This window comes from Cavia porcellus, unplaced genomic scaffold (genome assembly GCF_034190915.1).
Source record: "Cavia porcellus strain 051 isolate PalLab524CR breed Dunkin Hartley unplaced genomic scaffold, mCavPor4.1 scaffold_20, whole genome shotgun sequence".
In the NCBI taxonomy this organism is placed as follows: domain Eukaryota; kingdom Metazoa; phylum Chordata; class Mammalia; order Rodentia; family Caviidae; genus Cavia; species Cavia porcellus.
In genome coordinates, this window is record NW_026947503.1 from 26,447,348 (window position 1) to 26,473,014 (window position 25,667).

The following is a 25,667-nucleotide window of genomic DNA, read 5'->3' on the forward strand; positions in this document are numbered from 1 at the left end:
TACATTATTTTAATCATATATGGCACTAGCATAGCTTAAATACTAGCATTCTCAATAGATACTACAGCAAGAGAAAAGATCAAGTGAGAGATATCTTGAGATTAGAAAGTCTTGAATCCTGTGCTGTATTTGAGTAGTTGGAGGAAAAGTCCCCCTTAGGGACATAGCTACAAAGGGTTAACAAGATATTGGTGATTTTTGTAAGTATATTTTCTATTAGTTATTTTATCTGACAGAGGCTCCCTCCTGCTGTAATTTGAAGAACTGAAAAGGCATCAAAAAAAGGCAATTGTATTGAGAAAAGGAGGTTCTGTGTGTTGTCAGCCATACTGGTTCAAAGCTCTCTCTGGGAAAATCAGCATTGAAATGCAACATGAAAATGTAGGCACTCTTGCCCCAAGTCAGCTCAGGCCCCAAGTCAGCTCAGGACAGTGAGACAAATTTCGGGATAGATAGGAGTAACTGCAACCTTATTAACTAAAATTTCATGAAGTTAGGTAATATTATGGAGCAAATATGAGGATATATAGATTATGATTTCAAATATACATAATTATTCACCTATGTGAATAGTGCATGTGACTCAGTCTAAGTGACTCTAGAGCTAAGGAATGGTATTTTTCCTTAACATTGTTTAATTTCATAGACACTGAAAACTTAAAATATTAATTCACAGTTAACTCACATGTTATGTTTTCCTCATAAAGAGTAGTTTGTTATTTTACTGAAAACCTATAATCTCTGATCTCTAGTACACGTTAGAATTACCTCGAGCCACTCTATGAAATAGATGTCTCAGGATTCTGATTCAAGGTCTAAGGTAGGAGGAATCTATTTAGAAATTTCCTATGTGGTTCTAATTTGTCAGTTGTTTTGGGAAGAACAATGCTGAATGACAATCCCAGTGAATTAAAAACAACTCTTAAATAGCTGGAAATATTTATGGAGTACTAAACATAAACACATCATCATAGAAAAGAGATATTGGCTTTGGCATAATTATTGGCATAATTAATGATTATTTCCTCTTGAATGGGCTTTGCAATTTTCAAAAGCTCTTTCACACAGTTCTATGAAGCATCTTAGTTTTTTGGCCTTATTCTCTTGTTTTTCAAAAACAAGGATGTTGGATGAAATTATTTCTTTCAACCAAGAAAAAAAAGTTGTACCCAATATATAGTAAGTACTCAACAAACATGTCTTGAATGAATATAGTACATATAAGCATAATTGTCTTATAAAAGCCATGCAGAATGGATTTGAGTAGTTTTGCAAGGTTTAAAAAAATTCTTATGCTTAACAAACCTAAGCTCAGAAAAGTTAATAACAAAGTTAGTAAATGGACCTAAAACTAAATCTTCTGACTTCACATTTGGTACCCTTTGACAAGGCTTTTTATAGATTTCCTCCTGAAGTTTACCAGTTAGATTGTATTGGGTCAAGGACATTTTACATAGTTGTGTTTTGTATTCATACCACTACCAATGAATGATAAACTACTGTATATGTATAATAGCATGTAAGCTGTTACCTTCTTCTTTAACCTCTGTCTAGTAGAGAGGCAGTAATTCCTGAGACTTGATATACATACTTACAAGGAATAAATCTGTGTGAGTTATAGCTGTGTCCTTGTAGATTTACAACTTTAGGTTTTAATTCATCTCTGACAACACATTTACATAAATTACAGCAACACAGTAACAATGCCATATGTTGATACTCTCACCTAGAGACATCGAGAATCTTGGCAAAGCTGGCTTTCTTATTATTAATGGTATAAAGGAATACTTTCAGTATATATGAGAAAGAAATGTGTGATTTGGTGTGCTAGCCACTATATATATGTTTTCTTGTTTCTTTCATTCCTTTGAAAGTAAACTATGGTTTCAATACTTTTTTCTGCACTAGTGTATAGTGTAGATTAAGATATCACTTTTGGGAACAACAGAATTACATGAATAAACATTTAAAGCGATAAAAGCTGATTATTTCATAGCCATTTATGTTATCATCAAGTGTGCCTGCCTCACAGCTGACTCTGAAGCAGCTGAATGGGGAGGGATGGAGGCCCTGTAAGGTTTACAAGGGAAACCTGTCTTCTCTCGAGGATGCGATGGCCCTGTGGTCTCAGTCTCTGAGTAGGATGTGGAACAGGGTCAGAACTAAATCCCTTGGGCTTAGTCTCTGTTATGGTTTAGATCCCCAAAGTCTGGTATGCTTGGAAGGTGACTACATCATGGGGTGCTCTTCTCATCAATGAGTTCATCTGTTGATGAGTTCAGGAGCTGAATGTGTTATTAGGAGGTAGCACCTCATTAGAGGTGGATCACTGGGGTGTCACCTAGTAAAGCATATGCATTGTCTTCTACTTCTCCTTTATCCCTCTGTTTCCTGGCTGCCAGAGGTTGAGTCTCTTTTCCTCTACCATGCTCTTCTACCATCCTGTTTCTGCCTTGGAGTCAGCTGACAATGCACTGCAACCATACAACAAAATAAACGTATCAGGTATTTTGCCTAGCAAACAGAATGTGGCTAATCCATTCTCCCACCCAGCTCACTGTTGCTGTATGATTAACAGGAAAGGGGAGACTTTTAGTAACTTTACTTTTAAAATGCTTCCTATTGGTAAGAGCTTTGTTCTTAGATCAAGAGAAAAATTCTTTCATATTCAGGCAACCAAAACAGAACTGCCCTTTGAAGATGATTAGCCAACCCACTATTACCATCTACTGAGCCCTTAAAATGTAGTTAATACCACTTACATATATTAGCTAGATTACTTTACATAAGGAACTAAAGTTATTTCTATTTAACAGGCAAAGAAGCTGGTTTAAAGAGGGCTGGTGATTTGATTTAGACCTCAAAAGCAGTAAGTGGAAGGGCAAGTAGCCAAACCCTTTGCTGTGAACCCTGTTTTCCTATCTTAGTACACTGCAGGAAAGAGGTTACCAAGTTCTCACGGGCAGGCAAGTGCTGGCTGCCTTCCTCAGGCCAGGATCATGAGTTTGAGGAACATGATGGCCCTCATCTATTGCAGAAGGTGATCTGGGTTAGTTGGCCTTCTATATCTATGGGTTTTGCATTCACAGAGTAACCAATTGTAGAATGAAAACATTGTTTAAAAACTGCATCTGTGTTGAAAATGTACAGACTTTTTCCCTTGCAATTAATTCCCTGATAATATAGTACAACTATTTATATAGCATTTACATTGTATTAAGTGTTAGTGTACTGTATTAAGTGTTATAAGCAATCTGAAGATGATCTAAAGTTTGTGGAAAGATGTGTGTAGGAACCTGAACATCTGTGGATTATCATATCTGTGGATAGCCCTGGAATCATTCCCTATGGGTATTTCAAACTTTGTGGATTACACATATGTGGAAAATATAGGTATACACACATTTACATTTACATTTCCTTTTTTTTTTTTTAATGTCTTGGGTGGGAGAAGAGAATGGCACTGAGAAATTGAAATGAAATGATGTAAATTTTAAGAATCCCACGAAATTTTAGCTTGCTTAATCCTTTACCAAACATGTTAAAATGTCTGCTGTAATTGCTGGGTTTGTAAATAGGGGAATGATCTGTCTTACGTATTTCCAATTGTAGATCTTATTAAGGATTTAATTTTCTTTCTTGATGCAACGTTCTTAAATACTGATGTCCAAAGCATAATACTGACCTGAGAAGTACTGAGTGAGCACTGGGGTAAATAAAACAACAGAAAAATCCTTTTCTATGCTGTTGAAATATTCCTTCAGAAATTTTAAACTTTCAGAATAAACGATAGCCTAATTTCAAGCACTGCTTCAGATATTTGCTTCTTTTCCTAGAAGTTCTTCTCTAAATAGCATTTCACTTTTAAAACACAAAGCTTGTTAGGTAATTCTTCAACAGTGTCAGGAAGCCATTGTCTTCTCCAACCATTCATCTTAGTGTCACCCCTGATGCCGTATTTCTGGCTGTTGCTCCACAATGTCATAGGAAGCACCTGCCATAAAACCAGCTGCTGAAAAGAGCAAGAAGAAAATACCTAAAATGTCACCGTCTGACTAAGCACTGTAGTCAATTCTCACTGCAGTTTTTGCAATCACTACATAAGTGCCCTTGATGTATAAGCGATATAGACTTCTGCTCAGAGAAAACTGTGCCTGGAGCTTAAAACTCGGCCTTAAAGAAACATCAATCTTACTGTCCCCAGGATCCCTACGGTCCATTGTTCCCCCTAACTGGAAGTAAAATCTTTGTTATTTTTAGAGAGAAGAACACATTGTTTTCCAAACTTCTATTAATATCGGTGTGTTTGCTGACTTTTCTGTTTAGTCTTGAATATTGGCTTTCTTTCCGTATCAGGATTAAGTGTATTACAGAAAACTACACTGGTTTATTTTCATACAATGCTTTAAATCTCATACTGAAAACACTTTCATAATTTGCATAATTTTCCTAAAAAGAATATTTTAGTTAACAGAAATTTCTGCAACATTTATTTCTGTTAACAGTTATTTCTGTAACATTTTCTTAGCATTGTGCAATTTATTTACAAAATCTACATTACTGATTTAGCATTTAATAAATCACAAACAAGAAATATCTACATACTCACACTTACGGATTGGAGTAACTTTCTCACATAGTCTGTGTAATGTCCAGTAAAATGCTGAGTTGCAAACTTCTGTATTATGAACCATCCCTATGCATGTGGAAAAATCCTACTGAAGTTTCTGACCAGCACACCTCCCTTATGCTTTCTGGTCTTCTAGGCTGTGCATCTTCTGCCTGGAATACTACCCTTGCCTTTTCCCCACCTTCCCTGACTCCTCATTATTATCAGCTCCATTCAGATGTGTTTCCGGTTGGGGAGCCCTTCCTTACGACTCTCCCCAGGCTACTGCATGAATCTGGGCCAGAGATCCACCTGCGCTTCCCCAGAACACAGAGGCTGCCCTCCTTGAAACTTCACTCTATTCAATTAGGGGTGTATGTCTGTCTTTCATACCTGGAAATATTTCTCGAAGGCCATACTTACTTATTTTGTGATCCCTTGAATATAATATGGTTCATTTATTTTGTGGTTGTTTGCATAAATAGGCTATCTGGTACAAAGAAAAGCCATCTAAGTTTTTAAAAAAATAAACAAAATGAATAATAAAACATGAGTAGATGAAGAAATAGTCTGTATTTTTTTTAGTATGTCACAGTTCTTAGTGTTTTTTTTAACTTGACTCAAGTATTGTTTCAAAATTAAATCAACCTGTATTTTACTGTGCATCAACTATGAGCCAGGTACTAAAAATACAGAGCTTTAGGACCAGGTTTCATAAGGAACTTAAGCTTTTCAATAATCAAATTCTTTTAATAATTTCAGACATTGAGAAGTCTTCAGGCACATGTTCTTGTTTTCAATATCATTACTTTTTTTCCCCTGGTAGTGCTTCAAAGCTAGTAAGAGCAGCTTTGAATGATATATGTAATACAAACCTTGTAATTACAAATGAGGTAAGACACTAAGAGCCTTACACAGAGCCAGAAACTGATGCAATGGATGTTCTCAAAAAAAGACTGGAAATCAGTGAGACAGGGTTATAGGCCTTCCAGACCCAAGGTAAATATAAAGGGGAGATTTTCATTCTTGATTTAACCAAATACAAAACTATAGAATCCTCACAGGGATTCATAGAAAGAGCACTGCGTGTCAACAAAAGTTAAACACAAGGAGTTGGATTTCTTTTGACTAAGTGAAATCCCAGTGAGGTAGCATATTCCTAAACTGCTTGATGGGTGCCAGGGATAAGCTGAGGTCAGCAGCACAGAGGATTTCCAGTGTTGATGTCTCTGATCCCCACAGTCGGCAGGGACCTGCCCTAGCACCACAGGCAAGGCTGCTTAGGAAGGAAGTGTGCGCGTGGCCTCAGGCAGCGGCCCTTCAACTTTCTGCTAAAGTGCTCCCACTGACAAGAGTGTGCTGTGAGCCCCATGGTCCACAAGCACCTCAATTCATCTTTAAGATTCCCTAAAATTAATGTAACTTAATTGTAATGCAATGCATTTAAAAGTTGATTTTAATATTAGTCGGCATTCACTGACCCTAACCTCGAGCAGCCATTGTGCTCAGAATTTTACTTGAATTATCTCATTTGCTTCTGGTCTAGACATAGGTGAGGCTTCCTGTGCTTGACTAGGTCTGACCTTGGGCTTCCCTCTCTGTCCTTGTTGCATTCTGTGTGAGCATGAATCCTGCTAAATCCAGTTAGAGAGAATCCTCCACCCTCGGTATCTGATCACCCTGGTCTACCTTCAGTAACAAATACGTTTCACCAGAAACCCCTCAGCCCTGATGTTTCCCCAGTAATTTTTCTATCTAAAGACCTTGCCTGGGTCCACAGTTACAAAGCCCTACTTGATCCTTTGGATGCCAGAGATGAGTCCAGTCTTTCTTCCTCTTTTTAAGACTCCTTTTCACAGGGCCTTGTGCCTATCAATGGTCTGTCTCCCTTGAATAAAGTCTGCCTTACTATCTTTAACAAGTGTTTGGGCAAATTTTTCTTTTAGCACAATAATAGGTGCTATTTCTATTACTGTGTCACAGATGAGTAAATTTCAGCTCAGAGAAGTTAGTAAACTTTCCAACGTTATAAACTTAATTAGTGCTGGGATGGGATTTAAGGTTGTACCTGTTCGTTATTATTCTTAAACATTATACAACACTATAATGTTTTAAATTGCTTTCAAGTTAGTTAACTCTTTCCCTTCAGTTATGTTGGTCAGGGGTCAATAAGCCCTTACTGTCAGGGAACATAGAGTAAATCTTTTAGCTTGCAGGCAACCAATGGTGATCCAGTGTTCCATACAAACTACTCAATTCTACCGCTGTAGTAGACAATATGATTGAATGAGCATAGTTTGTTCTAATAAAAGTTTACATATTAAAACAAGAAGCAGGTCAGATTTGGGTCATTTGCTAACCATTTACATAAATCAAAATGCATGTTCCAGATATTTCTATGATCTTGCAAAATCTCCTAATCTAGTTAGGGAATAACAGGTCCAAAGAAAACTTTTCTTTTTAAAGAATAGTAGAAGCCAATGCCAAAGAGTAAAAGAAAGGGACTTAAATTTTATTTTATTCTTTACCATTCAATCTAGCAACAACAGAAGACGCATCACATATCTGACCCTTCAGTTTTGCCATTATGACTGTGTGCTATGGATTGTCCCATGTGGGGCTCAGCCTCTGGAATCCTTACCCTTCGGTTGTGAACCCCTTCTCTTGCATCTAGGTGGTAATGCCTACTTTTCTCACCCACCTAGAACCTTCCTAAAGACATACTTTCTCATTATTTGTTCTTTTTATATGTGTGTAACATACCTCTATTGTCTAAGCTCATACTAGAAAAAAGTTTCCATTTTCTGCAACTGATTCGAAGAGATTCCTCAAAAGATTTTTTCCTCTATCCTAGTTCAAAATGATCCTTTGATTTACTGTGTAAAACATCCTTCTAAATATGGTATCTCTACTTAGATTCTCTGAGCTACTATTGGCTCACTTATTTCAAATATTCTAATACCAATAAAATAATTAAGAGTCTCTCTTAAGATTTCATTGTCACTGGATAAAAACAGTAACTGGAAAGAATAGCTTAGATTCAAATGCTGGAGAGGCTGTGGGGAAAAAGGAACTCTCCTGCACTGTTGGTGGGAGTGTAGACTGGTACAGCCTTTGTGGAGGTCTGTCTGGAGGTTTCTCAAAAAGTTGGGATTGGAAATCCCATTTATTCCAGCTATTCCACTTCTAGGCATATTCCCAGAAGAACTGAAAGCATCATACCACAGGGATATATGTGCACCTATGTTTATAGCAGCACAATTTGTAATCGCCAGATCTTGGAAACAACCCAAGTGTCCATCAACTGAGGAATGGATAAAAAAGTTGTGGTATTTCTATACAATGGAGTATTACTCAGCTATAAAGAAGGATCACATTGAGACATTTATCAATAAATGGGCGCAGCTTGAGACCATACTCATAAGTGAAATAAATCAATCTCGCATGTATGAATACCGAATAGTTTCCCTAATGTAAGTAATGATTCAAATATATAAAAATATGTGATAATCACGATTCCCCATTATGTGGCCTTGAAGCCTTATAAAATTTTCACTTATTAATTAGAAAGGCTTTATTCTGGGCTTTTTGATATGGAAATATTTGAAGCTATAGTATATGAAGTTTTATCCAAATATTTTAAGGAAAAAGACAGACACTATGGTAACTACTATTCTTTAAAAAAATTATTTAGCTATTTCTTATGTTTATTTTAATTAAGGGAAAAATTTAAAAAATTAGGATATATAGTAGTAACTCTTTTTGATCTCCTATTAACTTGTTCTGAAGTCCTGTAATACTCCCAAGATCTTGTTTTGACTGATTAGACTCTGTTCCATTCTGTGCGATAGTAGCAAGTCTGAGGGTATAGGCAACTAATTTGAAGGCAATAAGATTCACAAAGATGCCCATTCTGGTTTGACTATTGTCTCCTTTGGAAGTCCTGTAATGTTCACAATGCCTAAGTTTTATTGGTCTTGTTCTCCACTGTTTTGTCCAACTTTATAATATCTAATGAGATAGACAATTCCTTTTAAGGAAACATGAGACAATGTTGATAACCATTGTTAATAACCTTGTACTCTGTTCTACATCATGTGCTATGTCTATCCTTGGTTTTGACTTACAGCTTTGTTTTGCCATATTTGACTTTATTCTCCCCCCCAAAAAAGTAATAAGAACTAAGGAGTAATAAAATCCAAAATGTGTAAATTTTGTTGTAAAAAAGAGAGGGAGGGAAAAAAAAAAAGAGCTCTAACGGATATAACAGCAAGTGTGTTTAGGGATGGTAAATAGCTGACTATATTAATGTTTTTGGATCATTGAACACAGCTGTTTGCAGTCTCTCTGTTTGAATGTCTACTTTGTATTCTTTGATACTGTGATTTGAGCAACTATTTCCAAGATGATAATATGTAATCTATTAACAGGTGATTTCTTACTGTTATGTTTTTTTTTTGTAGTTCTGTATTATGTGTAACCTTACACTGCTTTGTTTTGTTTTGTGTTTTTCTCTTTTTCCTCTTAAATAAAAAAAAAAAAAAAGAATAGCTTAGATTAATCTTAGACCTTTAGTTTTGTTCTATGTTCTGAATGAGGAAAGGAAAATGTACATTTGTCTTTTACATATTGGAAGGTGCAGGCTATTTACCTCTATAACACTAAGGATAATTCTGGGTACCAAAATTAAGAATATGCGATAGAAAAAAATCATGAGGACATCAAATACCTGAATATTCTACAATGATGTATTGAAAATAAGATGGAATATGAATGGTATTACAAATTCCTTTTAAGAAAGATTGCCTTTGATAAATATACATTGACTCACTGAAAAGAAACAGGTATTCCAATTAATTATTATTGCATGTTTCCAAGATCACCACTGAGAGCTCTTAGCAGAAGGAAAAATGGACAGAACTGTACATCTACGAGCAGTGTGGTACTTTCTCCTGAGTGTGTAACTCCTGTTCCCTTACTCTGTTTTTAGGTGGGCTCCCTGAGCTCACTTTTCTGCTGGTAGCAATTGCACTTAGCTGTTCACAGTCTTCTCTAGATTTTCTTACTTTATTATTCTGTTTTTGAAGAAGTTTGATGAAGTCTCATTTTTTTGTCTTTGCCTTGTAGACATTTGTGACTCATTCCTGTCAAGTCTACTGCAGAAATGCATTACAACTTTAAAGAATCTTAAAAATTGTGTTTGTTACCAGAGGTGGGGTGGGGTAAGAAGGGGAAGGAAAAGGTGGGGGAAAGGGTGATCAGTGGAGTCTAGGTTTCAGTTAGGGAGAAGCAAGATCTGGTGGGTTCTACATAGTTGGTGCCTAAAATAAGAGTAAGGTAATTAAAGCCCTGATAACATTGTACTATACATTTCAAAAAGCTAGAAGAAAGGATTTTGATTATTATCTGGATTTTTGTTGTTGTTTGTTTGTTTGACACACGGTATTTTTATGTAGTTCAGGCTGGCCTGGGCTCACTATGTAGCCTAGGCACACCTTGAACTCAAAGTGATCCTCCTAACTTGGCCTCCTGAGCGCTGGGCTTACAGATGTGCACCACCACGCCCGTTTGAATATTTTCTTCCTAAAGAAAGAAACACTGAAGATGCACATAAGTTTAACCTGTTTTGAATCTAAAACAAGGACACATGTATTGAAATATCACATACTATATACATCATCAGTACATATGTATCAGTTTTCTAAAAATGAACTTAAAAATTTAAAAGGGTAACATAAACTGTCATAAGAGATTCTAAAAATACTATTTGAAAATTTATATCCCTTCTGAAAGTGGTTTCATTGTTGTCGCTGAGAACTCAAGCTAAAGAATATGGCCATCCATGGTGGTGGCTGAAGTTGGACAGAGGGAGTTATCACACACGCCAACTGAACGCGACAGTTTCACAAGCACAGCAAGTGGCACGTACCCTTCATAGTCCTAGGAAACCCACAATGCAGTCATACAAGAGTGACTCCAAGGCACACACAAAGATTTTTAACATTCAAATCACATCCCCTGAATTTGTCTGATTCCTAACAATTTTACCCCCCAATACTTCTGACCATCTTTTAGAACAATGTTGTGGAAACCTGCCAAGAAAGTTTTTGGAGAATTACTTAAAAATTCATTAAATTTAAGAGACAAACTAAAATTTTAACCACATCCTGATGAATTTCTTCGCAGCCCTTCTGCAAACTGCTAATACTACAATGGAGCAGAATATTCTGCATTAACAAATGTTAAAATGAAACATAAGAAGCTATGACTGGATGCAATATCATGAACATTATGAGTTTATCATAATCATGGTAGAGCCCAACCCTGGTTTTGTTATTAGACAACAATGTAACTCTGGGGTAAGGTGATTTAAAGCTCTGAGCTATAATTCTTTTGTATCTAAAGTAGGACTAGACTTGTCCTGTCTAGCAACAAGTATATTTTGAGAATCAAGCAATCAAAATTAAAATCAAGATGAATTTTTAAAAAATAGTAAGGAATTAGCAAAGTATAAATGTAACATATCATTTGAAAGAACATAAATTACTTTTTTTTGGTCTTTTTCCTTTTTATCGGTACCAGGGATCGAACTCATGACTGCCTGCTTGCAAGGCAGGCGCTTATGCCGCTGAGCTAAATCTCCAGCCCGAGAACATAAATTACTTTTTAATAGAGCTGCATTAAATGCGATTGTGGTTTCTTCGTTTTATGAATCCTATTACAATTAAAAACCAGTTATCATCTAAACAAATTGTTTTACATAGACAGAAAATTAACTTTCATTTAACCATCAAATCAGAACAATGCATCATCAAACTTTTCTCAGAAAACACACAACAAAAATAAGAAAATCAGGAAACTTTGTTTTAAAAAAATAAGAGATACACTGCAGTGTCCTTTGAGAGTGACGGCAGCATACTCTGGGCTCTATTGTGAATGCGGCCGGCAGCCCTTCATTCCTAGTGAATAAACACAGTGGGGCTCTATATTCTTTGAGTCCTTCATTAAACTATTGATCCCTTTAGCATTATCCATAATGTTCCAGCAGCTCAGCACGTCAACTGGTGAAGTGCTAGTCTCCCTCTCCTTTCAATAACTTCCACACTTTATGGAGAGGAAGGCATGATGATTTATTTACCTGACATTTTCCAGTCCGGATGTCGTACAGGGCCACTGAACCATGGCGTGCTCCAACTGCTATTCTGTGACTCCGCTCATAATAGCTGACCATGTAGAACCTGAATCGAACATTACACAACAAAAACCAAAACAAAAAAAACCAGTTGAGATGGCCTGCACATGGAATTGGATGGGAATACACTTCAGAGATGAAAGTCAGTTCTGATATGCATTTCCAAATAAACATAATGTATGTAAACTTCAAAAATATTTCATTTCAGTAATTTTTAAAAATCAACAGAAGGAAAATTGATATAAAATATTACTAGGTATGTTAATAGTTATCTTGAGTAGAAAACAATTCATAATTCACAAACACTCTTAAATTTTTTGAACAATAAAGTTAAATACAAAAAAGATTAAATCTGAAATTAGTTTTGTGACACTAAACTTAATTATGTCTCATAGCTTATTAATATATTATGTAGTAAAATATACTTCATAACTGAATGATCACAAAAGGCTATATAAATATTATGTCTGAAGTCTTTTAGTAATTTAGAATAAAATTAGAGAACTATCCACCAGAAATTTATCTTGCAAATTGTCTAGGTTTTTCCACAAATACCAGTTTATCTAAGTAATGACTCAGGCTACAGGCAGTATGAATAAGCACTTTTGATACTTATTTTGCACTGCGAAAAAACAGAACTTAGGGAAGATGGTTTCAAGGTGTAAAAAGCTGATATATCATTTATTTTTATTTTTTCTAGATTAGTTTTTATGGCTCAATTATTTGAATTTCTGATTTATGTTTATTCATACTGGTTTCATATTCATATAGCTAGAGTCTGAAAGTAAAAAAAAATTATTAGACATATGAATCAGGTAGGATTTTATACCTTCAAATAATTTCAAGTGCACTTCCCATTCACCTGTCCTATGGTCTCAGTGTGAGCTGCGGAAAGGAACCGCCGCCTAACCCTAAATATCTGTGAAAATTTTGAATCAGTTCTGGGATACTTGTTTTCACCTCTGGCTCCATATGGCAAAACAAACTTTTATAGTTTTTTTGTTTTTTTTTTTCTTAAGGGAAAAGGACAAAGTAAAACATCCTTTCTCTAATGCTTTCTTACGATAGATACAGAGTAAAAGACGACTGGGCCATGAGACAGCACTCTGAAGTTCTAGGGAGAGGGCTGAAAGCTAAAAGATGTTTGAATATGTGATCAGGCATATTGTGACATGGTCATTTTGGCAACTGCAGACCTTCTACCCTGCATACTCATTTCATAAATCTGGAAAAGAAGCTATTTTAAAACTTTCAGTTACCAAGTAATGGATTAAAAATATTTTTTTGTCCAATCTCTAAGCCTTGCGCAATGACCAACTTCTTTCCCATTAGTGGAAGCTCAGTGCTTTGGTTTCAGTTACATGGAGGATGCTATAGAGTATCCTGCTGGGTTCTGCTATGTGAGGAATGGCGTTATCCTCCACAGATTATAAGCTGAGGGAAGGAAGGGTACAGAAAGTTCCCATAACATTCCTCATATTAAATGTTAGTATAGTAATAGATTAGTTGCACGAAGCTTTTCCGGTCAGAAGTACCATACTACTCCAGCTTGACAGGCTGGGAATCAGCATTCAAAACCTAATGTTCTTACATTTGAAAATGAAAATGACTTGGAAGAGGTTTCTGAAATTTGATAATTACAGTAGCTTCAGTATTTGACACTACGGTACTTATAGACACATCAATATTGATACCTATCTCCATACACAAATACCCAATGTGATTTACATATTATTAGAAAACATAGAATTTAATAATCAGTATTTTAACAAATACTATTTCTATGAAGGTTAATGGCCACAGAGAGATAAAATTAGGGGTGGTATTTTCTCTTTCATCTGTGCAAATTTAACAGGCACACCACCAAAATTCTTCTGAATACTGAAGAAAATCTAATAATATCACCTTCAAAATAAACCTTTTCAAAACAAAATATTGGTACAATACATTTTTTGATAAAGTCTTAGTTATAACAGAAAGAGTTCTTGTTCTTGTTACACTGCCAATTTTATATGCTCTGGATATCTACTTCATCCTTCTATATTACCTACAAACACCATTATTTATGAGAGAAAAAATAGATCAAATCTATTCTTGGTATCAAATCTTTAGTCTGCCTGAAAGGATCATATATTACAGGTCTGCATTCTTCATTCTTTGTAATTTACTACTAGACTAATACTAAACAACATCAGAAAGTATGTTGGACAGTCAGGACTTACAGCTAGTTTTCTTTTTTTAATTTTAGAATATCTTATTTAACCCTTTATTCTTGATTCTCTTCACAGAAGTCTGTGGTTTGTTCACAGGCACTTCACAAGGATCATTTGCTGTGGAGGCCTCTAGGGTCCCCTATACCCCAAGATTACTCTCCTCTGAAACCAGCTCTTCATTTGGGAGCTGTCAAGATTAAGGATGGTGAACTATGCATTATTTGGCCACACTCCTGAAGGTAAAGGAGGGTCCATAATAGTTTTAATACTCTTCTAGTCTTGACCTAATCCCACAAGAGTCTTGTGCTCCTTTAAAATTTGGCTTCAGAGTAAAGGTTTATGTATGCTGAATGTCCGGAAATGGTACCTTAGCCTCCAGTTCATAATGCTGCTAAGATGTTGCTTTGGTACCATCTCTTGGACAAGTTGGTAAGAAATCTTTTGAGTTTGTACAACAGTACTCCTCTACTAGATGGGCCAAAAGAATACTCCTTGTAATCAGAGAAGATATTATCAAGCAAGTGAAAGAATAAAATGTATTTGAGCAATGATATAGCACATATTTTTTTGTTGGGGCCGAGTGGTCTTCACCCAAAAAGTTTAACATTGCTGATCTCCATAATTTTGTTATGGCCCACATAGAGCCAAGAGGATCCTGGTCAACCGCGAACCACATCACTTCTCTCTTCTGTTCACAGCCATGCTTCAAAGCCCGGACACAATTCGGACTTGACCTCCTTTTCCCTTTGCTCACTGTGCTCGAGGCCAGTGGTCTTGTACTTCCAGGGACACACCCAGAGAGTTCCCACTGCAGGCCTTAACATCTGCTGCTCCCTCTGCTTCAAATTTCACCAGCCCAGTCCCTCTGTTACCCATGCTCTCACCTTATGTAGGTCTGCTGTAAGGTCATCTTGATAACTTCCTTCTGTAGCACGCCCTATGTAAGACAGCAGCCCCCCACTACTCTTTAACCCAACATCCTCTGATATATTGGCCTATAATTTTTTTTTTTTTTATAGCTTGCTTCCCTGCAAAAGAGACTTTGTCTTTTTTGGTATATAAATATGCAATTACAGTCCAAGAAAATGGGAGGTAATAATAAGAAATTTAACGAAGTAAAATTAAAATACTATATTTCTCCTTCAACGACGAGAGTATATTCTATGCTAACCATAGATTTTTAAGATCAGTGAATATTTTATAGACTCTAAAATAACAACTGAGATGAACATAAAAGAAACAAAAACTGCTCAAAAAAGACAGAAATCAAAGAATAAAGGTACTGCCCAATAAATTTTTTTAAAAATGTATTTTTACCACAGACAACTGCAGAGTTACCAGAAATTATCTATAAAGGCCCCTGGAGCTTAGGTACATTAGCACAAGACTGACAATTACAAAACAAATTCTACCTAAGGGAGCTAGAAAAGATTATATGGGCTGAAATGCAAGAAGGCAAATATAAATAATTAAATAAGATTATAAACAATACAATATATTTTTGGCATAAATATTTTTCTAGAAATAAAAATGATTTGAAGAATTTGTCAAGTATTGGTGTCACCGCACATAAATTTCAGTAAGCATATTATCACACAAAGCATAAATTCAAAGAAATATTTCCTTATTAATCATTATTAAGCACTAAATAGGTTATTGGAAAGAAGGGTTTAATCCATTTTTCTCAAGCCACATTTGTGACTTCAAATATTCATAAGCACTGGGGTGTACCCACACCCAAAAGGGATGGCTTGTGATTTGAAATACAAACATGAATTGAATCCATTCTGGCATACAAGTCTACTGTATAGCTAAGCACTTGCTTTGGGAGTTTTCTAAGAATCCAGTACCTATGACCCCTTTAACTATCTTACTCTGTATATACAGTTCCCTTTGAATTGACAGACATTTAATCATTATTAAAAATGGCCCTCAAATTTAAAAAATGTCAATTTAAAAAGTAAATTTAGAAAAGATAGAAAAAGGAAATCATGCAACTTCAACAATAACATACTTTGGGAAAAAGGAATCTACAAAACTGCTTTTACTCTGACTTTGTAACCTACAATGATCTGATCATGTTCAATCACCTCCATGTATCATATCCTTGAGCATGAATATGCAGTAAGAAACACTCTTTGATTAATTCAAAATTAACTCCAGCTTAACATGAAGCCACTTTAAATTTATGGATGTATGGAATGAAATATAATTATCTTGCCTCCCCAAATACATATGCAATTCACTGACTATAGTGATTACTACATGCAGTTAACCTTTACTCAGTTCTATCTATATATATATAGCCATTACTTTTGTATGTGTATTTTTATAAGTAACTGAGGAGTTATGAGCTATTCTTATTCTAGTTTTTAGTCATGACTTAAAATGCTTCACAAACATTTGACTGATTTTCTTCAAAAAGTATTAAAGTAATATGTACTTAGAAAAATATGATAACTATAAAAATATATAATTAGAAAATGTTTAAATTAATATATAGTTTTAATCTATATACTGATTTAAAGTAAATCTTCTGAATGTTTTCACCATAAAGAAATGATCAGAGCTGGGGATGCAGCTCAGCATTAGATCATTCACTTAGCATACGTAAGACTCTGGGTTCAAGCCCAGTAACACACAGAGGAACATGCACACATTAATGTTCAAGGGGAAAGATATGTTTTCTCTTAAACATCACACAATATGTCCATTGAAATATCACATGGTATTCCATTAATATGGCAACATTTTAGTATTTTTATGAATCAATTAAATTTAAAAAGTACCAATTAATAAAACACAATGAGATATTGCCTATGTCAGAATAGCATCAAAAAGATTAAATGAAACAAAACAAAGCAAATACTGTTTATTTGTTTGAGAATGTGGAGAAAAGGGCACTTTTATAAATTGTTGGTGGGAATACAAACTGGCACAGTCATTACAGAGACTACTTTGAAGGTTCTTCAAAAAACTAAAAATACATCTATAAACTATCCTGCTTTTAAGTATATATATAAAGTAAATGAAATCAACATTCCAAAGAGATACCTGTACACTCAGGTTTATTTTTATCTTACCACTATTCATAATAGCTAAGTTATGGAATCAACCTAACTGCCCATTAAGAGGTGTATTAATAAAGAAAATGTGAGGGATGCGTGCATGTGTGTGTGCAAGTGTGTGTGTTATGCTATCAAACATTATTCAACCACAAAAAAGAATGATATCCTATCATTTGGAACACAGGAACCAGAGGATATTATGTTAAGTGAAGTAGGTTAGAAACAGAAACATAAATACTATATATTCTTTCATATGTGGGACTAAGAATATTGATTTGGATGTAGCATACTGATTACTAAAGGCTAGGAAAGGTAAGGGACAGACAGAGTAGAAGCATCTTGGATAATGGGTATCAAAATACAGTTAGGTTGAAACAATCCTAAGTTTTTGTGTTCTACAACACATTGGAATGACAACAGTGCACAATAACATATTATGTCTTCTGTGAATAAAAGGCTCCATCCACAAAATAATGATAGAGTGATACAAGCATTAATTACTCTGATTTGATTAGTACATACTATGTACACGTACTTCAGTAAAACACTGTATCTACAAATCTGTACAAAGATTATAAGCCATTAAGTGTAAAAAGTGTTTCAATAGCTGCCAATGATAACCCTGGTTTGATCACTAAGCATTATATTCATATGCTTATATCAAATGATCACACCCTACTTCATAAATGTGGACAAAAGTGAAAAAATTAAAATAATTTTTATAAAAAAAGGAGAGAATCTTTCCCTTCATGCTGCTCCTCAACAAGAGTAACAACTGCTAAAAATTTGTAGGACTTTCTCAAAGTTTCTCCCAACTTTTAATGCAAAAATGATGTCACTTTACTACTTCACAGGACATCCTTTCTGCTAATACACATGGATTTTAGGTCATTTAATTCTCTATCATATCTGTACTGTATTTCTGTAATGTGCATTCTACTATTTAACTTTTTTCTGGTGGGTAATTAAATTACATTGCATACTTGGATCTTTATATACATAAATCTGCATTTTTATAGGATCGATTCAGCAAGGTTAGATCAAAGAATATGTACATTTTAAACTTCTATGGGCAATGCCAAATTTCCTTAAATTCTCACCAAAAAAGTATCCCACCTGGTGACATTAAACTTCTTATATCTTTTTTGTCAGCACAAAGAAACAATGATACTACTTTTTTGGTTTTAACTTGCACAAATTATGTTTGCTAGATTGATTACTTGATTATATTCTATAGGATGAGGCATGGTAGTGTACACCTGTAATCCCAGCACTTAGGAGGCTGATGCAGGACAATCACTGGGAGTTCAAGGCCAGCCTGGCCTACATCTAATTAAGTTCAAGACCAGTTTGAACTACACAATGAGACCCTGTCTCATACAAACAAACTACAGGATGTATATGCAGATTTCATTATTAATATAAAAATTTATTTAAAATATAATCAACTACACACTGCATCCTCCAATGCATTATGTATACCAGATGCAAAATGAAATATTCATGAGTTCACAATGAGCCATGGAAAAATATTAGAGCCCAGACCACAAGCAAACTGATTACACAGGAAGGAATGATAGGACTTCTGTAGGGCAGCAATGTATAGGTCATTTTGACTTCCAGAAGGTATCAGTGTTAATCAACCACCCTAGTGCCCTTGGCTGTAAAGTACAAGATGCCAAAGAAAGCTTCTAAGGGTCATGCAAATGAGGTATTAAGTCCAGATGATTCAGGAATAAGTCTTTTGAGTATTGGTCAACAGCCCTCAGAGCTGTCACAGTTGTACTCAGGGAAGCAGGTGGTTCTCGCAGGAAGAGGTGCTTTACCAAACACAGCCCTATACCACCCCTATCAACAAATTCCTGGCCTTTATGCTGCTCATTTATTTGAAAGATTTGTACATATGGAAAGTTTATGAGGAAGATAACAGCTCCGGGTCACCTTTGTTTTGGGGTTATGAATATTGGAAAGTGGGGAAGTATGTTCTAAAAGTTCTTTGTTCCAGTGCAGGACATCAGATAAAAAGACAAAGACGAAAGTCCTTAAGTCATCTGGTGGAGGTCTGTAAAATTTGAGAGACACTACTTTCCAATCAGACTCCTACGCAGTGTAAGCCAGTCAAAGAATATTTTCTCACTAAATTTGCTGCAAAATAGAATAGGTATAACTCTTGAAGACACTGGTATAAGCAAAGACTATATGAACAAAACCCCAATTGCACGGACAATATCACAAAGAATCAACAACTGGGATCTCATTAAAAGTTTTTGCACACCAAATTAAAACATCAATAGTGAAGACAAAACCCAGAATGGGAAAAAATTCTAGCAGCTATTCCTCAGATAAAGGACTAATATCTAGAATATATATAAAAATACATATACATAAAAAATCAGACCACCAAATTTAATCAGACCACCAATCCAAAAAATGGGCATCTGAAATGAATACACTTCTCAGATGAAGAAATAGGAATGGCAAATAAATATATGAAAAATGATCAACATCACTTGTCATTCAAGAAATGCAATTTAAAACAACCCTGGGGTTGCTCACTCCAGAAAGAGTGGCTACTATCAAGAAATCAATCAGTAACAAATACTGGCAGGTCTGGGGGCAAAAAATATTTCTCCACTGTTGGTGGAAATGTAGATTGGTGAAACCACTGTAGAAATCAGGGTGGAACTCCTCAAAAAACTGAAACCCGAGGTTCCATTTGATCCACTTATTCCCTTTCTTGATCCCTTTTGAAAGACCTGTATCAGCATTATACCATGATGATATATGCCCAAGAATAGCAGCACAGTTTGTAATAGCTAACGCTTGGAAACAGCCCAGATGCCCATCATCTGGTTAATGAGTACACACAATTTTTTTTTAAGGAAATGGAGTACTTGTCTGCCATAAAGGAAGATAAACTTGAGACATTTCTAGCTAAATGGATACACCCTGAGACCATCCTCTTAACTGAAATAAATGGGATGTGCATGTTCAAATAGCTCAGGGTTTCTCTAGTATGAGAAACCAAAAGTGTAAATAAGGATTATGATATATAACATGTATCATGAAATAGAAAGAAATTATTCAAATGAGAAGGGGAAATAGGGTGGAGGAGGAGGAAACGAAGGAAGGGAAAAGGAAAAAAATGTAAGCAAAGCTTTTGTAAATAAGGAGAGGAAGAAGGGTTGAAGTGAGGGGAGGGAAAAGAGAAAAAAGAAGAATTGAGGCGTATCATCTACAAGTGCAAATTCCATATGATGAATATGGAAAGTACTGATAAAATTAATTAAAAAATAAATATCTCGTAGTAAGAAGTTAGTAATTAAATTTCTTTTTTCCCAACCAGACTTGCTATAGCCTAGTGTACTGTTAAAGGCAGGACTGGAAATGGTTTTTGAGCTGTTTATGGAACAGAATTTCTGCAAGATAAATTACAGCATTTATCAGCAAGATAAAAAAAACCAGCATGTATGTTCAGGTTGTGTTGCATGTGACTGAGGAACAATCATCTGATAATCTACTTCTGCACTTATAAATTCTGTAACTTAGTCAAATTACTTGAATTATCTGTGCTTCAGTATTCTCATCTGTAAAACGGGAACACTAATTAAGTACAAATGGTTGTTGGAGGCTGGAATGCATGAAAATATTGGTAAAGTACTTACAACAGTATCTGGCTCATGGTAAGTTCTTAGATTTTATTAGTTTTCATTATTATCACCTGCATCTCTTTATCTATATTCCACAAAATGAATGAATAAAATGTAGTGAATCTACTGGTTTTCCAGGGCAAATAAGTGCTAAGGAATCACAGGCTAATAAATAAGTGAATGCTACCATATATTTTAAATTTCCGTATTTAAAATACTCCTGATCTGCAAGTATAACCCAATAATAACTGTAAATTATTCTACCTTTAACATAAACTGATTAATAGACATAACACAGATATTGGTTCTCTATCATTTTAGGCAGACCTACAGCTATGCGTGGTAAGCAATATGAAATAGAATACTGATGGAAGGTCTAGAACTTCATTTTGATTTATTTTAATATGAAGAAATTTTAAACTGAAAGACAACCATCTATTGGGAGTAGGGAAATGGACCAGAAATACCTTACAGGGCTTTCTACTTGTGAGTACTAACATCTATATTTGTTATCAAAAGTATATTTTAAAATGATTACTAATTTAAACATTTTACTGGAAGCTACTATCAGAAACTATTTTGCATTCCCTTATTATTATCACCATAAGGGATGAAAACAAACCACAGGTTTAGAGAAGTTTCTTTAAAAATGAGCTCATGCACTCTTCTAAAGTAGACAGTGTTCATTTCCTACCGGATTTTAAGTGCCCATTTAGGGTGAACACAGCTGATTCAGCTTTTCACTTGAAAAGCAAAATCAATCAGTCTGTCTACATAATAACAAAGTTTAAGAAAATATAAACCGTCTCTGCAAATATAAACTTGTCTATGTAGATTTTTTTATTCCGTTCAAAACTGCTTATTCTACCTTGAATTTTTGTATCTTGTACCTTCAAAGTTTTCCCAATGTCTATTTCTTATTTCTTTTATTTAAATTATCTTGATACGTATTAGATTTAAAGGAATGCGTACTCAGTGGAGGAAAGGATTCTAATGGGAAAAAAATGCCCACAAATTATACAGAAAACAGCTGAAACTGAAAGTTGCACTTTACCAAATCATTCTTAAGATTACCACCGGCACCATCCTGGCTGTGCGTCTTCCCAGAAGACATGAAAGCAAGATGCAGTCTCAAACTTCCAGCTCACCAAGGGAAAACCCAGGAGGCAGTAAGACAATGTGAAAGCCACCCACCTGGACTTTCTAAAATGGTAACAGTGGAAGTAACAAAGCTGATGAATGAGACTCTAGAAAAAAAAACAAATCAGAAATGATTTTTCAGATGTCTATGGAGGTGCTGACCATAATGAAAGATGCAGTAGCTCTAGAGCAGGTACAGATTTAAAAACTAGAGGAGTTTAGGAAACTGCTGGAAATCATGTGCAGCCAACTTAGGAAAGAAATGGAATCCATCAAACAGATTCAAACAAATATCTAGGAGATTAAAACTTCCCTTGCAAGCATGTGCAGCAGGATGATCCAATATGAGCACAGAATATCAGCTATAGAAGACAGGATTCTGGTTAGAGAGTATGAAAAGAAAGATTTCTTAAGACTAGCAAGGCCCATAAAGATCAATCCAACAGCTGCTAGACGATGCAAAGGAGAATAGCATAAGACTGATTAGAGTCAATAAAATAAAGCAGGAACTAGTGCAAATGACATAAAAGAAAACCTGCTCATAGAAGTAATGGCAGAAAACTTTACAAGCATGGAAAGAATTTGACATATACATAAAGTGAGGAACATAGAATTCCAATTAGCCATGATCAAAAAAAATCTACACCAAGGCATTATATAGTCAAGAATCCAGAGATTCAACACAAGAACAGAAAAGCTTTAACAATTATTAGGAAAAGAAACAAATCACCTATACAGGAAAGCTCATCAGAAGACTTCTCAACAGCAGACTTCTCAACAAAACCCTTAAGTTAAGAGGACCTTGAGTGAAGTATTTCAAGCCCTAAAAGAAAGCAACCTCCAGCCCTGACTGATATGTTACACAAAACTGTCTCTCAAAATTGATGGAGAAATAAGATCTTTCCATAACAAAGAACAACTAAAGAAATTTATGACCACCAAACCAGAACTCCAACATGTTCTGAAGGACATTCTAGAAAGAGATAATGAGGACTGCAACCCCAACAGAATAAATTCACAGGCAAGGTAGGTAATTAAATAGAAGGGAGAAAACAAGGGAACCAAAACAAGGAAAGTAATATCACAAGGATGAGTGAATACATATCAATTATAACCATCAATATAAATAGTCTCAATTCATCAGTCAAAAGAAACAGGCTGGCAGAATGGATCAAGAAGCACGATTCAACAATATGCTGCCTATAAGAAGTACATTTAATTCAAAAAGAAATTTATGTACAGAAAGTCAAAGGATGGAAAATAATACTCTGTGATAGGAACAAGGAAAAAAAGTAGCGGTAGCTATTCTATTTGCAGACAAAGTGGATTTTAAGCCAAGACTGATTAAGAGAGACAGTGAAGGTCACTACATCCTTGTAAAGGAAACAATCCAAGAGAAACACATAATAATCATAAATATATATGCACCAAATTCCACTGCACCTAATAGAAAACAAATATTAATGATAACAGATTAATATCTAACATTCACAAAAAATTTTTAAAAAATCAGACCCACTCCCCTGAAATGTAAAAAGTCAATTCAAAAAATGGGCATCTGAAATGAATAGATACTTCTCAGATGAAGAAATAGAAATGGCAAATAAATATATGAAAAAATGATCAATATCACTTATCATTCAAGAGATGCAATTTAAAACAACACTGAGGTTCCATCTCACTCCAGAAAGAATGGCTACTGTCAAGAAATCAGTCAATAACAATGCTGGTAGGACTGGGGGAAAAATATATTTTTCCACTGCTGATGGAAGTGTAGATTGGTGCAACTGTAGAAATCAGGGTGGAGATTCCTCAAAACACTGAAACTAGAGGTTCCCTCTTATATAACTATTCCTTTTATTGATACCTTCCTGAAAGAATCAAAAACATCACATCACAGTGATATGAACAATCATGTCTATAGTGGCACAGATCATAATAGCTAACTCTTGGGAAGAGCCTAAATACCCATCAACTGATGAATGGATAAAGATGTGTTTTTTAAAAAAACACAATGGAGTACTAGACTGCCATAAAGAAGGATATGCTCAAGGCATCTCTAGCTAAATGAATGTACCTTCAGACCATACTCTTAAGTGAAATAAATGGGACACACGTTTCATTACCGCAGTTTCTTCTGCTGTGACACACCAAAAGTGTAAATAAGGGCCAAAATAAATAATAAGCATTGGGAAATGGGAATAAAATGGTCAAATGAGGAGGGGAACAAGGGAGAGGGTAGATGGAAAGAAAGGAAGGGACAAAAAATAGAAGGAAAAATAAGGAAACAAAGCCTTTGTAAATAAATGGGGGGAAGGGGTTGAAGGGAAGCGAGGGAACAGGAAAAAAAGAAGAATCAGAACACACTATGTACAGGTACAGATTTCCTGTGATGAATTTTATCTTTATGTATATCTAAAACACACCAATAAAAATTTTTTAAAAGTCAAAAAATCTATGTCACTCATTTTTTAAAACTTAGCTGACGCATCAACAATTCTCATCTTCTCCGCTTACACATGATTGCTATCTCCCTCCTTTATGTCCCTCATCATAACATCCGGACTCTGTGCACCCTGGACAGCCTTTATCCCTGTGCTGTCTGACTTCATGGGTTTATCTGTTTCTGTCAGGCCAAGTCCAAGGTCTCTGAAGGCAGGGGCTGCGGGGCTGCCGGGCTGACCTGATGCAGCTGAGCAACCTTCAGTGGCTCAGCGAGTCACACAAGACCACGGGCACACATTCGTGCCTGCTTACTAAAGGAATGGGCTCTGGAACACTCAGAGGAGATTTTGGGAAGATTCACACAAGCAAAAAGATTTTTTTCATTTTGTTAACCCACCTGAACTCCACTTTTAAAATTCCTATTTCTCAGTTACTAGCTTTTTTCTCATTTTGGAATCAACTACTGAGGTTAGCAATTTTTATATTAAAAATTCATCAAGGTATTAGTCACATTAATTTTCAACTCTAAAATTAAACATTGAGTGTTATATTTGAATTGTTAAAATTTATAATGTACTGAGTAAAACTTCAGGTCATTTAGCAATTGAGGACGACACATCACGGATTCATCAGAAATAAAAGTATATAATGATTATCATTAAATACCACTTAAATTCATTTGATTTCTTGACTTTTTAATAAGTATACTGAATGGATGACATGCTTTTGTTTAAAGAAATAAGCATTTTATTTTTCAGATAAGTTTTAGGTTCAGAGCAAAACTTAGTAGAGTTCCCAGGTGAGCGCTTATATGAGCTTCCCTCATACCAGCAGCCTGCTCCGGAGTGGTTCTTCTGCTACAACTGATGGCCAGACATGGACATGCCATTATCACTGAGAGCCTGTAGTTCACGTCAGGCTTCACTCTCGGTGTTCTATATTCCACAGGTTTTGACAAATGTACAATAACACACTCTCCATTATAGTATCAAACAAAATGATTTTAATTGCCCTAAAAATCCTCCTTCTCTACCACCCTTGCAAGCCACTGATTTTATAGTTTTGTTTTTTCCAGTATGTCCTATAGATGCAATCATAACATGTAGCTTTTTCAGTTTGGCTTATTTTATGTAGTAATATACACATAGACAGTTTGTCTTCTTAGTGCAGAATAATGCTACATTCTCTGGATATGTTAAAGATGATACGTTTCAAAAAGCACAACCATAACACATATGATACTAAAACTATGCCTTTTATTTCTACTTTGTCATTTTATTTATATATTTCTATATATTTATGTGTATTAATATATATATTTATACACAATATGGATTGTGTATACAGAGT

General features: G+C 35.2%; 1 protein-coding gene across 4 annotated transcripts in view; it reads right to left on the reverse strand.

Moving 5' to 3' along the window:
- Wdr7 (WD repeat domain 7) overlaps nucleotides 1–25,667 on the reverse strand; it is a 369,257-nt gene that overhangs the window by 57,531 nt on the left and 286,059 nt on the right. For all 4 annotated transcript variants that reach the window (XM_063231571.1, XM_013157175.3, XM_063231573.1 and 1 more), the window contains one exon: nucleotides 11,748–11,847. In XM_063231571.1, the coding sequence (XP_063087641.1) occupies nucleotides 11,748–11,847 (100 nt within the window). The remainder of the gene's footprint in view (nucleotides 1–11,747; nucleotides 11,848–25,667) is intronic.